This window comes from Gobius niger (genome assembly GCF_951799975.1).
Source record: "Gobius niger genome assembly, chromosome: 21".
Lineage (NCBI taxonomy): Eukaryota > Metazoa > Chordata > Actinopteri > Gobiiformes > Gobiidae > Gobius > Gobius niger.
This window is the reverse complement of record NC_136872.1, coordinates 25377794-25394882: the sequence shown is the minus strand read 5'-3', so window position 1 is coordinate 25394882 and position 17089 is coordinate 25377794. Positions and strand designations below refer to the sequence as shown.

The 17089-nt window shown below is 47.7% G+C and overlaps 1 protein-coding gene across 1 annotated transcript in view; it reads right to left on the bottom strand.

Annotated features, from left to right (window-relative positions):
- Window positions 1-7069: 7069 nt before the first annotated feature.
- The window catches only part of LOC306981067 (RPA-related protein RADX), a 91165-nt gene continuing 81145 nt past the window's right edge, over window positions 7070-17089 (bottom strand). The window contains exons 4-17 of the mRNA XM_079580615.1: window positions 14406-14626; window positions 14173-14330; window positions 12759-12918; window positions 11646-11754; window positions 11486-11577; window positions 11211-11339; window positions 11042-11140; window positions 10116-10289; window positions 9915-10039; window positions 9657-9841; window positions 8791-8838; window positions 8644-8687; window positions 8260-8517; window positions 7070-7357 (exon numbers count right to left, since the gene is read on the bottom strand). Of these exons, the coding sequence (XP_079436741.1) occupies window positions 7092-7357; window positions 8260-8517; window positions 8644-8687; window positions 8791-8838; window positions 9657-9841; window positions 9915-10039; window positions 10116-10289; window positions 11042-11140; window positions 11211-11339; window positions 11486-11577; window positions 11646-11754; window positions 12759-12918; window positions 14173-14330; window positions 14406-14626 (2068 nt within the window). The 3' untranslated portion in view covers window positions 7070-7091. The remainder of the gene's footprint in view (window positions 7358-8259; window positions 8518-8643; window positions 8688-8790; window positions 8839-9656; window positions 9842-9914; window positions 10040-10115; window positions 10290-11041; window positions 11141-11210; window positions 11340-11485; window positions 11578-11645; window positions 11755-12758; window positions 12919-14172; window positions 14331-14405; window positions 14627-17089) is intronic.

Below are 17089 nucleotides of genomic sequence, written 5' to 3'. Positions count from 1 at the left end.
TTAAGTTCATTTGTTCGGACGCTTTAAAAACATCCTCTTTTCTTTCGCAGCTTTGGCGTCTTCAGTCACAAATCCAACCGAAACCGCCGCAGCGCCGAGCGAACACGGAAGGTCTTCAAATCCAGAGGAGCTCGCGGAGGAGTTCGAAAGCGCGCGGATAAAGACGGAGGAGGAGGATCAGGGATACGACGAGTCCGCTCTCGCTTCACACCGGAGCTTCACCGACGACGAGGACGAGGGTGGGAAACGCTCCGGTCTGAAAAGAGCGGCCTCAGAGTCGGACACGGAGAAGCCGTCCAAAGTCAGGAAATCACAGGACGAGGGGGCGGAGTCTGTGACGGCGGCGACAACCCCTCTGGAAAACACAAGAACGGCGAGCGGCGAGGCTGAGGTCGCGATGGGGCCAGGGAGCGAGAGGGAAAGCCGTGTTTCAGGTTCTGTGGAAGAGGGAGAGGCTAAAGTAGAAGCTAAAGATCCCAAAACACAAGAAAATGGGTCCATGTGTGATGCTACTGTAGACGTACGAGATCGAGGAGAGAGTTTGGAGCAAACTGCGATTGAAAAACGCCCCGCGGTCGTTTTAGTGCCTTTGAGATTAGCAGACAGACGAACTAAAGTGCAGTTAGCAAAAAAAACTACCAAGAAACCCCCCCAGAGTGGCCCCAAAGGAACCTCAGCTGCAAATACAGAGAAACAAGGCGCCGAAGAGAAGACGCCACAAAACGGTCAGACTTCTGCAAATATCAGCAAACTTGGCGACACGACGATGGAAAAATTGGCGAAACTTCTGGCTAAAAATTCACAATCGAAAGAAGGGCCGAGTTCAGACGCGAGGGCGGCGCCGCGAAAGTCCAAGAAAGACGAGGAAGAAGGAAGTCGAGTTTCTTTTAGGAAGCGGCTGAGCCGGAAGGCGAAGACGAAAGCTCGGAGAGTCGGACGACGAGACGCCAACGTAGATTCAGGCAGCGCTTCAGACACGGACGCCGGCGACGACTCAGACTTTAAAATCCAAAACCTGAGCGACTCAGGAGAGAGCGACGACGAGGGTTATTCCAAACACAGGAAGGGAAAGAGCAGAAACTCCTCAGCGCGGCAGTCGGGTCAAATCAAAGAGCGGCAAGGCGCGAAGAACACGGAATCAGGCTTAAATAAAGAAGCAGACAGTTCGAATTTGGATAAAAACGCAGCTGCAGTTCGTCTGCAGAAAGAGCCAGCGAGCACCTCAAACGCAGCTGCAGGTCGTCAGCAGAAAGAGCCAGCGAGCGCCTCAAACGCAGCTGCAGGTCGTCAGCAGAGGGAGGGGCAGAGCGCCACAAACGGAAACTCACATAAAGGAGCGCTGACTTCTGAAAACGGCCCCGCGGTGAGCGACCAGTCCCTTTCAGAAGAAACAAGGGCTCCAGATTTGGATAAAAACGCAGCTGCAGCGAGCGCCTCAAACGCAGCTGCAGGTCGTCAGCAGAAAGAGGCACCGAGTGCCTCAAACGCAGCTGCAGGTCGTCAGCAGAAAGAAGGAGCGAGCGCCTCAAACGCAGCTGCAGGTCGTCAGCAGAAAGAGGCACCGAGTGCCTCAAACGCAGCTGCAGGTCGTCAGCAGAAAGAGGCAGCGAGCGCCTCAAACGCAGCTGCAGGTCGTCAGCAGAAAGAGGCAGCGAGCGCCTCAAACGCAGCTGCAGGTCGTCAGCAGAAAGAAGGAGCGAGCGCCTCAAACGCAGCTGCAGGTCGTCAGCAGAAAGAAGGAGCGAGCGCCTCAACCGCAGCTGCAGGTCGTCAGCAGAAAGAGGCAGCGAGCACCTCAAACGCAGCTGCAGGTCGTCAGCAGAAAGAGGCAGCGAGCGCCTCAAACGCAGCTGCAGGTCGTCAGCAGAAAGAGCCAGCGAGCGCCTCAAACGCAGCTGCAGGTCGTCAGCAGAAAGAGGCAGCGAGCACCTCAACCGCAGCTGCAGGTCGTCAGCAGAAAGAGGCACCGAGTGCCTCAAACGCAGCTGCAGGTCGTCAGCAGAAAGAGGCACCGAGTGCCTCAAACGCAGCTGCAGGTCGTCAGCAGAAAGAGGCACCGAGTGCCTCAAACGCAGCTGCAGGTCGTCAGCAGAAAGAGGCACCGAGTGCCTCAAACGCAGCTGCAGGTCGTCAGCAGAAAGAGGCAGCGAGCGCCTCAAACGCAGCTGCAGGTCGTCAGCAGAAAGAGGCAGCGAGCACCTCAAACGCAGCTGCAGGTCGTCAGCAGAAAGAAGGAGCGAGCGCCTCAAACGCAGCTGCAGGTCGTCAGCAGAAAGAGGCAGCGAGCGCCTCAAACGCAGCTGCAGGTCGTCAGCAGAAAGAGGCAGCGAGCACCTCAACCGCAGCTGCAGGTCGTCAGCAGAAAGAGGCACCGAGTGCCTCAAACGCAGCTGCAGGTCGTCAGCAGAAAGAGGCACCGAGTGCCTCAAACGCAGCTGCAGGTCGTCAGCAGAAAGAGGCACCGAGTGCCTCAAACGCAGCTGCAGGTCGTCAGCAGAAAGAGGCACCGAGTGCCTCAAACGCAGCTGCAGGTCGTCAGCAGAAAGAGGCAGCGAGCGCCTCAAACGCAGCTGCAGGTCGTCAGCAGAAAGAGGCAGCGAGCACCTCAAACGCAGCTGCAGGTCGTCAGCAGAAAGAAGGAGCGAGCGCCTCAAACGCAGCTGCAGGTCGTCAGCAGAAAGAGGCAGCGAGCGCCTCAAACGCAGCTGCAGGTCGTCAGCAGAAAGAGGCAGCGAGCACCTCAAACGCAGCTGCAGGTCGTCAGCAGAAAGAAGGAGCGAGCGCCTCAAACGCAGCTGCAGGTCGTCAGCAGAAAGAGGCAGCGAGCACCTCAAACGCAGCTGCAGGTCGTCAGCAGAAAGAAGGAGCGAGCGCCTCAAACGCAGCTGCAGGTCGTCAGCAGAAAGAGGCAGCGAGCGCCTCAAACGCAGCTGCAGGTCGTCAGCAGAAAGAGGCAGCGAGCGCCTCAAACGCAGCTGCAGGTCGTCAGCAGAAAGAGCCAGCGAGCGGGTCAAAGGTAAACTCGCCAAACGGCGGACCACCCAGTGAGAAGCCCAAACCGAAAAGGATCCGGCGCCCGGGCAGACACGAGTGCCCCGAGTGCGGCACCGTGTTCCCGCACAAGCGGAACCTGGAGCTGCACATGGCGGTGCATCGTGAGGAGCGGCCGTTCGCCTGCGATCGCTGCGACGCCACCTTCAAACGGCAGCTGAACCTGAAGGCGCACATGTCCACGCACGCCGAGGAGAAGGAGTACCAGTGCTCCCTGTGCGACAAGCGCTTCACGCGAAAGGCCGGTCTGGACGACCACCTGAAGAGCCACTCGGGGGTGAAACCTTACAGCTGCTCCATCTGCTCGCGCTCCTTCTCGTGTCGCAGTAACCTGAGGCGTCACATGGCGTCGCACGCCGGGATCCGGCCGTTCGTGTGCGATGTCTGCGGGAAGAAGTTCGGCCGCCGCGCCATCTTAGCGGAGCACATGACGGGCCACACGGGCGAGCGCGCCTTCCCCTGCTCCCTCTGCACCGCCAAGTTCTCCCGGAAACACAACCTCCTGAAGCACATGCGCATCCACCGCGACGACCGGCGCCACCCCTGCCCCGACTGCAGCGCCCGCTTCTGCCAAAAGGCTCACCTGATCCAGCACATGCGCAGACACACGGGGGAGAAGCCCTTCAGCTGCAGCGTCTGCCAGAAGGCCTTCACCAGGAAGGGCTACGTCACAGAGCACCTGCGGATGTACTGCACCGGCACCCGCGCCGAGAGGCAGAGGGCGCTGGCCAAGCACGGGGGGAGGCAGGAGGTGAGGACACACGGGGAGAGGCAGGAGGCGCTGGAGAAACACAGGGCGAGGCAGGAGGCGCTGGAGAAACACGGGGAGAGGCAGGAGGTGAAGAAACATGGGGAGAATCAGGAGGTGAAGAAACACGAGGGGAGGCAGGAGGCGCTGGAGAAACACGGGGAGAGGCAGGAGGCACTGGCCAAACACGGGGAGAATCAGGAAGTGAAGAAACATGGGGAGAATCAGGAGGTGAAGAAACACGAGGGGAGGCAAAAGGTGCTGGAGAAACAAGAGGCGCCACAGAAGCAGGAGGTGCCACAGAAGCAGGAGGTGCCACAGAAGCAGGAGGTGCCAGAGAAGCAGGAGGTGCCAGAGAAGCAGGAGGTGCTACAGAAGCAGGAGGTGCTACAGAAGCAGGAGGTGCCGCAGAAACAGGGGGCGCTACAGAAGCAGGGGGCGCTACAGAAACAGGGGGCGCCAGAGAAGCAGGAGGTGCCACAGAAGCAGGAGGTGCCACAGAAGCAGGAGGTGCCACAGAAGCAGGGGGCAGCAGAGACACAGGGAGTGCCAGAAAGCTGAAACATGCCAAAGTAAATCAGACTCTTACTATTGTCGATATGTAACTTTTAAAGTTTGTATGATTTTGCACTTTTGAAATTCTTCTGTTTTCAGCTAAATCTAATCAAAGCTTCTTCAGGGGCATGTTTATTTACTGGGAAATGATCAAAGCGGTTCGTTAGTAACACTACATTTGTGATGAGGCGATGAAATGCACGTGACATTGAAAGTATTTTATCTGATTTTTACTGTAATGACTTCACCGGTGATGTTTTATGGATGGATTTATGGGACTTCTTGTAATTTTATGAAACTGTGAATCACTAGCCTTGTGTATGAATTGTGCTCCACAAATAAACTTGCCTTAATCTGACCTACAGTATTTCTGCCTACTACTGTTTGTATCAGCCAGTTGACTTCAAATCACAATGCCGCCCAAAAAGTTACTTCCTGTTTCCATCCAGCACGCCAAAATAAAAGCACCGTCTTATTCATTAGTTCAACTTTCTTTCCGTCTAACTATTAACAGACAAAACACTTAGAACGTGTGTATTTAATGCTTGTATCTTTGCCTGGTAGCTTCTTCTTCATGATTCCATTAGTGTGTATTGGTGACTCCGGTTTGGTGGTAGTCAAGTTGCAATTGTGGTTTTCCGTCCAGAGACACCAGGGGGCGATGAAAGACCCTCCAATCATCCCATTAACACTTGTATTACCCCCACAGGGACGGCGGGAAGGACTAAACAAGTTACTTTGTATTGCTTTAACAGGGTTGAGCCTCTGTGTAAAAAGTTTACATCACATTTTCAATTAGCAAAGGTTTATTCCAACATGAGCTCCAGTTAGAGGAGGGAAATCTAACGCAAAACAAATTACACACATTTCTAATAGTGTTGTGTCAGTTTCGTATAGAGCATGATATGAAACATTGATGGGAAAATGGATTCACTTACCTCAGATTGCAGATCAAACAAGTGTTTGGAGCTTCCATTTGTTAACCTCTTAACTCCCGCCTGAACCGAGAGGATCTTTTTCCTCACGTCAAATTTTTTTTTTTTTCATCATTTTTTTGGTTGGGTATTCAACTCATTTTTGTAACTTTTTTGTCATTTTTTTGTCATTTTTTGTCACATTTTAGTCATTTTTTCGTCAATTTTTTATCACGTTTTTGTCATTTTTTTTGTCAATTTTGTATCACATTTTTGCCATTTTTTTGTCAATTTTGTATCACATTTTTGTCATTTTTTCGTCATTTTTTAAATCAAATGTTTGTCATATTTTTGTAATTTTATGTCACATTTTTTGTCAAATTTTTATCACTTTTCTGTCAAATTTTAATCTTTTTTTTTACATTTTTTGTCACATTTTTATCACTTTTCTGTCAAATTTTCGTCATTTTTTTTGTCACATTTTTGTCATTTTTTGGTCACATTTTTTGTCATTTATTAGTCACATTTTCGTCAATTTCTTGTCAATGTTTTCTCACTTTTTTGTCACATTTCCATCCTTGTTTTCGTCTCAGTTTTGTTGCTATTTTCACACCTTTTTTCCGGAAGCTTTTGGATTGGGGTAAAGCCAAACTGGAGCAAACGTGCTCAGTTCAGGTGGGAGTTAAGGGGTTAATAAAACGTTGGGTTTTCTTTGCGTTCAGTCTTTCCTTGTATGTTGTTTATCGCGAAACCTTTGTCCAAACTTGATAATCCGTCTCGTTATCTCCAGCCTGGCGGCACATCCGGGTCTGAACCAGATTTGTGACGTTCATGAAACGTTCTGTTACTGACACGAACGTAAGATCATGAAGAAAACTGCAGATATTTCAAGGGAAAAAACTGGAAAATGGATAAAGTCAGTTTTACATTTATTAGTCGATACTGATACTTTTTTCTCGTCTTAAGTCTTAGAACAAGTTAAAAGCCCTAGACCTGACAGTTTTCCAGTACCCATTTGTTGAAATAAATAATCCTGATACATAAAGTCTGTTGATGTTGTGTCAACCCAAAAAGTCAAAATGTGACAAAAAGGTTTTTTTTTCCTTTGTCATCACATTTTGACTCTAAAGCAGAAATAAGTAACTCTTCCCCCTAGAGGCCATAAGCGCAACTGCAGGTGTAGTAGCAAGTTATGATTTTTTAACTTGGAGAGTAAATACTACGCTGACAGGAAAGGCGAAGGCAGAGAGGGTTACTGTGCATCCAATTATACAATGGAAATATTTTTTTTCACTCAAACTTGGCTGTAAATACTGTTTAAAGTGACGTTAGCCCGCAGTTAGCTTTGCCCGTTAGCATGTTAGCTTCTTCTTTGTGATTCCATTAGTGTGTATTGCTTTCTCCGCACCGGTGGCAGTGAAGTTGCAAACATGGTTTTCTGTCCAGAGACACCAGGGGGAGATGAAAGACCCTCCAATCATCCCATAAACACTTGTATTACCCCCACAGGGACTACGGGGAGGGTTTATTAAGGTAAACACGTAACTTAGTGCTGCTTTAAAGGGAAAATGTAAACATTTAAATTTCGTCTAAATTTTTGGGTTCAAAACTCAATAAACCAGACAGGAGTTCGATATGAAAAAGCACCTTCAGAATGTAAGAGGCGGGTCTGCGGATGACGTTCCAGGTGCGGCGTTAGAGTGGAATTCAGTCCAAAACGTATTTCCACTAAGCGTCCTTTACGGCACATCACTGTCGTGACCGTGTCCTCGGGCGACGCGCTTCACCCACCTTCGTGCCACAGCGAGCCGTAGGGGGCGCTCTCAGCTCAGGACGAACGCTCGGGTCAGCACCAGCTCCGGCGCGGCCCCGCCCAGACCACACGCCTCCAGCACGCACAGCAGCCGGCGGTTGGACAGCTGCTGCGTCGCCGTGGCGATGAGGTCGGCCGGAGCGGGAGGGGGGCCGCGGGCGGAGAAGGCGCCGTGGGACAAAATGGCCGCCCACGAGTCGGAGCGAGGAGCGAGGGGCGCGAGGGACAGCGGAGAGTGAGGCAGGAACAGGGCGTCCAGGGAGAGGCCCGACAGAACTGAGGAACAGAGACACAGAGACACGTGTGTTCGGTTTAACACGGCTGCGCAGACACAGGCGTCGACTGTCCCCGCCCCCTCCTCCTATTGGCCATCTCAAAGGTCATCTCAGAAACTCATGAATGAAAACTACGACTATCATCATTATACAATCGAATTCAACTTATATAGAGCACTTTAACCTCTTAACCCCCGCCTGAACCGAGAGCATTTTCTCCAGTGCAGCTTTACCCAAATCCTGTAGGCCTGTGTAACGCCTCATTTGAAAGCTAAGACCTACAAAACTAAATTGATCTTTTTCCTCACATCATCAGGTTTTTTTTCATCACTTTTTTTGTTGGGCAGTCGTCTCATTTTAGTCAAATTTTCGTGACTTTTTTGTCGCTTTTTCGTCAAATTTTTCGATTTTTTTGGTCAATTTTTTTGTCACTTTTTTGTCAAATTCTTATCACTTTTTCGTCCATTTTTTCTCCATTTTTTGTCACTTTTTCATACATTTTTTGTCACTTTTTTCACATTTTCATCCTTGTTTTCGTCTCAGTTTTGTTGCTATTTTCACACCTTTTTTCCAGAAGCTTTTGGATTGGGGTAAAGCTGGAGAAAATGTGCTCGGTTCAGGTGGGAGTTAAGAGGTTAAAAACTACAACGTCGATTAAAGAGAAGAATGTTAAACTCAACCTGATATGAAATGAGGAGCCAGTACCAAGAACTCTAGTAGTAGTAGTAGTAGTAGTAGTAGTAGTAGTAGTAGTAGTAGTAGTAGTAGTAGTAGTAGTAGTAGTAGTAGTAGTAGTAGTAGTAGTAGTAGTAGTAGTAGTGGTAGTAGTAGTAGTAGTGGTAGTAGTGGTAGTAGTAATAGCAGTAGTAGTGGTAGTAGTGGTAGTAGAAGTAGTAGTCGTACCTTGCAGTCGTAGAGAGTAATAATCCTCGAAGGCGAACTGGAACGTGTCTGCGCTGTCGGCCATGTTGGCTCCCAGCGTCATGGCGACGGCCTGCTCCTCCCTGAGGGCGGGGTCGAAGCGCACGGGAAGAGTCTCCAGGGCGACAGCGGCGAGGGGCGGGGCAGGGGGCGGCGGCGCGGTGATGTCAGAGCAGGAGGCGGAGTCTTCGTCAGGGTCCGAGTCCTGGAGGAACTCGAGAGACGCCTCGAACAACATCACTGTGAACAAAAGGGTCGATGGTTCGATCCCCACAGCAGCAGATTTTAAAGTTCACCCTGAGAACGGAAAGTTCATGCTGGGCCATGATGAAGAGCACATGGATAAATACGTGTCTGAAGCCGTACCTGAGTTGGGGCTGGGCTCCGGTCGTAAACAGGCTAAAGGAGCTCTGCAGGAAACAACAGTCACAATAACATGGTTTTATTCTAAAGCTTACAGGCTTTTACACCTCCAGGAATCACTGATGATAAAATACTAAACTGTGGACTGACCGTTTGTTTGGAGACTGAGGCGAGAACAGCTTCCTCTTCACTGAGCGACTGCAAAACCACAGCAACACACGGTTAGGATCAGTCAGATACAAAGTTTAGTGTTAACGCCATTTTAACCTCTTAACTCCCACCTGAACATGTTCTCTCCTGTTCTCCAAATCTAAAAGCTTCTTCAAAACAGCGATAAAAAAGGAAAAAAGAAAATGAGGATGTAAACACAACAAAAAAGCGCTAAAAATGGATCAAAAACAGCGACAAAAATGAAAAAAAAAACAGCAAAAAAGTGACAAAAATCCAGCAAAAAAAATGACAAAAATCCAGCAAAAAAGTGACAAAAATCCAGCAAAAAAGTGACAAAAATCCAATAAAAAAGTGAAAAAAATCCAGCAAAAAAGTGACAAAAATCCAGCAAAAAAATGACAAAAATCCAGCAAAAAAGTGACAAAAATCCAATAAAAAAGTGAAAAAATCCAGCAAAAAAGTGACAAAAATCCAGCAAAAAAGTGACAAAAATCCAGCAAAAAAAGTGACAAAAATCCAATAAAAAAGTGACAAAAATCCAGCAAAAAATGACAAAAATCCAGCAAAAAAATACAAAAATCCAGCAAAAAAAAAAAGTAAAAAATCCAGCAGAAAAAAGTGACAAAAATCCAGCAGAAAAGTAATTTAAAAAATGGCAAAAACACAGACGGGAAATAAAAAGTGACGACAATGGCAAAGAGGAGAGAATGCACTTGGTTTTGGCGGTTGGTAAGAGGTTAATGCAGTAGTAGTAGTAGTAGTAGTAGTAGTAGTAGTAGTAGTAGTAGTAGTAGTAGTAGTAGTAGTAGTAATAGTAGTAGTAGTAGTAGCCACGTGGCTCTGACCTGGGGGTGTGGTCCAGAGGGCGGGGCCTGTGCTGACTGGCAGGTGACGAGGAGGAAGAGGAGGGGCTTCTGAAGGAGCGAGGGGAGGAGCTGGCGTGGAGGGAGGAGCCTGTGAGGGGGGTGTGGCCGGCGGGGGAGACTCCAGGGCAGAGGGGGAGGAGTGAACAGGACAGACGCTCCTCCTCCTGAAACACAGAAAACTTCATCATAAAAACCATCCAACAGGAAAATCATTCACGACCGAGAAACGAGACGCACCTGCCCCCGCTGACAGTGCGTCACCGCGGACACCGTCGCCTGGAAACAGAAGCTGCGTCGCTCGCGGTAACGGAGGCGGTCCAGCTCCCTCTGCAGCTCCGGCCCCTGCAGGACGGAGGGCGCCACTGCAGCACACAAACACACACGAGTCACTACCGCACTGAAGCCGGGGCTACGGCCGGACCACGCCGGGATCCTGACCTCGGCGGGACTTCATGAAGGTCTCCATGGTGACGGGAGGGGGCGGGAACACGAAGAATCCTCCGATCAGAGCGCGGCGCAGGACCTGCCCGTCGTCCTGCGACCGAAGCCACGCCAGGAAGAGCTTCACTGGAGTCAGTCTGCGATAGGCCATTCGAGAGTGATGCCCCAGACCTGCAGCCAATCACAGCCAGGCAAAGCTCACAACTGTGGGTACTGCTAGTTTTCAATTTATATCACCTGTGCAAAAATCCAGCAAAAAAAATGACAAAAATCCAGCGGAAAAAAGACAAAAATCCAGAAAAAAAATGACAAAAATCCAGAAAAAAAAAGACAAAAATCCAGCAAAAAAATGACAAAAATCCAGGAAAAAAAAGACAAAAATTCAGCAAATAAATGACAAAAATCCAGCAAAAAAGTGACAAAAATCCAGCAAAAAATGACAAAAATACAGCAAAAAAATGAAAAAAAATACAGCAAAAAAATTACAAAAATACAGCAAAAAAATTACAAAAATACAGCAAAAAAAATGACCAAAATCCAGCAAAAAAATGAAAAAAAAATCCAGCAAAAAAGTGACAAAAATCCAGCAAAAAAGTGACAAAAATCCAGCAAAAAAATTACAAAAATCCAGCAAAAAATGACAAAAATCCAGCAAAAAAATGACAAAAATCCAGCAAAAAAAAATGACAAAAATCCAGCGGAAAAATGACAAAAATCCAGCGGAAAAAATACAAAAATCCAGCAGAAAAAAGTGACAAAAATCCAGCAGAAAAGTAATTTAAAAAATGGCAAAAACACATAAGGGAAATAAAAAGTGACGACAATGGCAAAGAGGAGAGAATGCACCTGGTTTTGGCGGGTGGTAAGAGGTTAATGTATTAGTAGTAGTAGTAGCAGTAGTAGTAGAAGCCCCGCCCCCTCACCTGTGCAGTAGACCTGGGTGTAGCTGGTGTTGGTCAGGTAGAACTGAGCCTGGTCTAGAGTTCGGATCAGTTTGAGGCGTGTGAGGACGATCACCGACACTGGGGAGAAACAGAGACTTAACATGAACTAAACCAGAATCAAACAAAAGCAGCAGGGGGCGGGACTTACTCGGGAGCAGCTGTCTGTGGACCTCAGGCTGTGACGTGGCGAAGAGCTTCACTGTGATTGGCTGATCGCTGCTGCCGTCCTCCAGGCGCAGCCAGCGGTACTCCAGGAGCTGCTCCGCCCCGTGCGAGTCTGAGCGGACGATCGAGCAGAGGATTCAACATGGAAGAGTTTACGTACAGAGAGGGAAACAGCAGTAGCAGCAGTAGCAGTAGCAGTAGCAGCAGTAGCAGCAGTAGCAGTAGTAGCAGTAGTAGTAGTAGTAGTATTAATGTCACCTTTGGAGCGGATGCGTTCGCTCCGTCCTGAAAACGTGACCAGCCCGATGACGTCACACTCCTCGCCGTGAGGCCGGTGACGCAGCTCAGCACTGGTGACATCACAGAAACATTAAATACTGATAATTATCGGTTAGAAAGAAGAACGTGTGAGTCAGACCTGCTGCAGAAGGAGAACTCGGGCTGTGGAGGCAGGTGCTGCGGAGACACACAGGAGTCTGGGAGTTTCCTGATCTGAGCCGCCGGGTTCCTGCTGTTCACACTGATCTCTGAGGACACACACGCCTGGTCAGAGTGGGCCGGTCCTAATACTTCTACTTACCGTAAATGCTCTAATATAGGCCGGGGCCTTTATTTACTCAAGGGCATCCAGGACCAGGCCTTTATTGGAACCAGGCCACAATTAGAGACAGGACTTTATTTCTATTTGAGCAAAACGGACGACCAGGAAAATGAAGAAAAACGAGATTTGTGTCCATTTGCACCTAAAATATTAGGTTAATTTATTAATGAACATTTCAAACCCTCTCCCAGCGGCTGGAACATTGACGCCTTTTATTTTGTCGGGACAACAGGAAGTGTTTCGTTGCTGTTAGCGGAGCTTTGACATCAGTGTCACTGCAGGTTTCTGTTTCCGGATTATTTGTTGTTATCTTGTGTAAAAGGCGAGTTTAGACGGAGCGTTTGTGTTTGTGATCGATCATGAGACTGACCCGAGAGAAGACGAGGTGCTCGCACTGATGGGAGGAGTTATTTTGAGGCGTGGGACTGACCTGCACACGGAGCAGCTGGACGTGCTTTGAAGACGCGATGGAGACTTTATTAAAACCCTGGAGGGTCACACGACATTTGTTGTTTGTCCTGTTTCCAAATATCGTCACAGGAGGTTTGAAAAGTGGCTAAATCTGTGTCAAAGTTACGCTCGGATCAGCTCCTCCGCAGCGTCCCCCTCGGCCCGGGTTCCCGTTTGTTACTTCCTGCACGTGAGTTTTCATTTACACCAGTATGACCGAGCTTTAATTTGCCTCCGCCAGCCGCGAACCCGGCCTCTGTCAGAGACCCGGCCTCTGTCAGAGACCCGGCCTCTAATGGAGTACAGGCTAGTATTAGAGAATTTACAGTATCTGCTATAAGTAGAAAAATACTGGACTAGATCTTAGCACTATTTTATACTAATTCCTTTATACGGAGTGAAGTCAAAACCTTTCAAACTCCGACATATAGAATCGTGCGGGTCCAGAACCGCCCGAGGAGCTCAGAGTTTCAGCCTCACCGATGTCGTCCTGCTGCTGACTCTGGAACAGCTGCTTGACCCTGAAGCGCCGCAGGCTGATGATGTCACCGGGCGCGAGGCGGAGGTACCAGTCCAGACACACGCTGTTCCAGAGAACCACGGTGACGCTGCCGGACCCGTCGCACACCTCCAGGACGGCCTGAGAACAGAGGAAACGCTCAACACAATAAAACAGACAAAACTCTGCTAACGCTGCCCGTCCCGCAGCTCCTCGTTATAATAATGAGCTTTTAGTCATGTTTTGACTGTTTGAAAGCTTTATACCCATTTGTTTCTGTTGACAGTCATGTATAACGCGGGGATAGGACAGATACCGCTACCAGAATTTCAACGATATTTGGTTTTCGATAGCGATAGACACAGACGGCATCTCGTCATATAAGGGGGCGTGGCTTCACCAAGGGGGAAAATAGAATCTTTAGAGAAACACAATTTTTCCCTCTTTTTAGCCATTTTCTGGTGGAATATGAAGTTATTTATCACATAAATAAAGTCAAGTGTAAATCGGGCCCGTATGGATATTTTCTCACAGCAGATTGTTCAGTGGAAGTGAAAAAACGGCAGTTGTAGCAAGCGCTAGCTAACCGTTAGCATTAGCCCGATGCTAACATGTAGCATCAAGTTAGCATTCTCCGTGATTCATGTATTTATGGGCTGTTGAACCACTTTGCTCCTCCCCATGTCTTTGTATCTTTATTTAGTATAAACTATATTCAGAATTAGTAGTTTTTGAATAAATAGAGAAAGTTTAGATTTTTCAAAATTGTTTTCCCCCTTAACTGTTTTCAAAAATGACCATATATGGGCGATTCCAGAAATGCCGTCTGTATCTATACCTGAACGAAAACCTATACTAGATTATTTGTCAGAAACTTCCTTTAAGTTTTTCATATTTTTTCCCACTTTTTAACATTTTTCTTCACTGAATTGTTCTTTAAAAGTCTCCAATTTTTGAAGTGTTTTTCCTAAATGTTCTCAATTTTGTTTCCTGTTTTTTTGACCAACAGCATCAAAACTTGAATATAAAGATTTAATATTGCTTGTCAGTTCCTGCGTTCGACTTATTTTTTCGATACCAGCAGCACCTGAACCTTTGTATTTGATTGGAACGGTTCCCAGCCCCCACGGGAGCGGCGTGTCAGTGGGTCAGTCGGGTGGTGGGTCAGTGGGTGGTGGGTCAGTGGGTCAGTCGGGTGGTGGGTCAGTGGGTGGTGGGTCAGTGAGTCAGTGGGTGGTGAGTCAGTGGGTCAGTGGGTGGTGGGTCAGTGGGTCAGTGGGTGGTGGGTCAGTGGGTGGTGGGTCAGTGGGTCAGTCGGGTGGTGGGTCAGTGGGTGGTGGGTCAGTGAGTCAGTGGGTCAGTGGGTCAGCAGGTCAGTGGGTGGTGGGTCAGGACCTTGTAGGGACAGGCGGCGTTAGTTTCTGCGCGGCCGTAGAACATCAGCGAGGACTTCAGCGACACTCGAACGATCAGCTGCTTCTGAACCGTCCCTCCATGAGCCGAGGAGAGGAACCTCCGTCTGAGCTCCTCCACCGAGACCGAGGGGACCAGGCCTGAGGAGACCAGAGACCCGGATCAAGCACCTGTTTTAGTCCGGATTTTAGAAAGTGTTTTGAAAAGTGACACACCTTCTTCCTCCTCCTCCTCCGCCTCCTCCTCCTCGTCGCGTCTCCATCCGTCGCCACAGGGGTCGCTGTTGTTCCACGGAGACAGGAACACGCTGCGTTTGGCCCGGAGCGGCAGAACCTCCGCGTGGCCACGGTAACCAGGAGCAGAGCCGAACCAGGGCCAGGGGCCGGGGTCCGGGGCCCGCTGAAGACCACAGACCTCCAGAGACACCAGGCTGAAGCTGAGGAGAGACACACGGAGCCCAGTCAGACACACAGTCCTCATCACTAAAACACTCTTTCTGTTAGCATTAGCATTAGCACTACGGCTTTTTCCTATCACCCTTAGCGTTTAGCATCACAAATAATGAATAATCCAGATGTTTAGGTTTCTGTCAGAGCCTTTGTAGAAATCATTAATGAATGTACAGGCAAGGGATGTCAAAAAATGGATTCCTCGATACTCAAAGTGGTATTGAAGCTAGATATTCATAGGAGCAGGAATCAATCAATACTTTCTGTGTGCAGCTCCTCCTCCTCCTCCTGCTGCTCCTCCTCCTCCTGCTGCTGCTCCTCCTGCTGCTCCTCCTCCTGCTGCTCCTCCTCCCCCTGCTGCTCCTCCTCCTGCTGCTCCTCCTCCCCCTGCTGCTCCTCCTCCTGCTGCTCCTCCTCCTCCTGCTGCTCCTCCTGCTGCTCCTCCTCCTGCTGCTCCTCCTCCTTCTGCTGCTCCTCCTTCTCCACAGGAGGTTGTAAGGATGTTGATGTGCTGTTCCATTTTTCCTCCACACATGACAATGTGTTTCTGCCCAAACAATTCACCTTTGGTTTCATCAGTCCACATGATATTTTGCCCTTTGCTCTTTCCCAAACTTCTTTTGTCTTTTTTAGACTGAAAGGGCTTCCTTTAGTTTTTATGTTTTGTTGACTTTATTGTCCTCTGCATTTGACCCATCCTTTGATGCCACTGGGGGCGCCCCTGCCATTCTCAGTGGCGTTCTCCCATGAACCCCATCCTTGTTTAAAGAGGGGGTATTCTGCTTTTTTCAGCCACATAGCACCAGTCTATATCACATTACAATGATGACAAACCTTCTGTTGGTCTGTCAATGCAGTAAATTAGAATAACTGCCTTGTATAAAATGTCTCTCTCAAAATGGCTGTAGTGAATGTCTTGAAATAGGCCTCTGTCTCTTTAACCTGTTAAGCCCTAGCCGTTTTTGAGGACAAAAACACCCAAAATGAAATCTCAAAGGTAAACCAAGAATGGCTCTTCAGTAATTCACTCCATATGCATGTTCTTGGTGTCTATGGACAGCTATGGACCTGAGGAATTCATTCCCAATGTTAAAATTATTGATTGTGTTACTATGGCTGTGTAAATTAGGATTAATCTAGAGTAATTTGTACTTTTTTTAACCTCCGCCTGATGTTTTATGATATATAACAATGGGTAACACCATGTTTACACAGATTCTATGCACACAAATGCCTTTGGTTATCTAAAGTAACTTGCTGACTACACCTCTACCAAATTTTATTTGAATTGGATGAATGGAAGGGCCTACACACTAGGTTTGAAACATGATTTTACCAGGCGAACCCTTCATTTGGCACAAAATGGCACATTTTGGCACAATGTGTGCCAAAGGTTTTTTTTTCCACTTTCAAAGTAAACTGGTTGAATATTTCTACTTATGAGCATTATCTGAGTCAATTGCCATCTAATGGTGCTTTTGGAAAGAATATATAGTTGGCGCATCATCAATTACCACCATTGTGCACAGTAGAAATTCATACACATGACATCAAACTAGATTAGTTTGTAACCAAATGAGTATTTTTACTACAAGAACTCTCACAAAATGCCATAAATGTCAAATAACAATAATCATAAACATCAATATTATATAAAACATCCATATAAAAGGTAATAATAACTGTCAAATATGTACAAATATATAAAAGGTTGATTCAAACTTAATAAAATAAAATCTCATATCATTTCACAGCACAGTACAATAATTGGAGAAACTATAGAACAATTGTATGTGCAAATTCAGTTGACAGATATATACAAAAAACATTCAATTGGATTCAAACAGCCATTAAATCAATATTTATGAGAAACTACAGACATAACACAACTCTTTTTTACTAGTGATGGGCGAGTAAAGTCTTGTAACACAGCAAAAAAGTGCTGTAGCTAGTCCCTGAGCTGTTTCATTCTGTTTGAACAGTGATCTCTTGTGGACAAACGTTATTACTTCTTTATTTATTTATTTACTAACTTAATTACTTCTCATAAACACGACTGAAGCACCAACACGAGTAATTTTCTTTGTATTGTGGGTCTGTGCTTCACGGACTAATTTTGGCACTATTTGCTGTAGATGGCGCTCCTTTTGTTTCCCTCGCCTGATCAGCTCCACGCCTGCTTTTGTATCTGTTCAAAAGAAGGACCCTTGTGAAGAATAAGAAAATACAAAATGTATTCTGGCCCACAGTCAGAATAAGCCAATGGAAAATGGGGGAAATACAGCACATTTGTCTATGACTAATGATTTACATAACTATACGGACAAGAAAACCTCCGTTGTTTAGCGCCTAGCCACTAAAGGCAGCTCAGTGAGACGCTCTGAACGATGACCCGCTTTGAGACACGATACGCAAATCACAGAATGAAGCAGTTTTTGAGACAGTCCCGT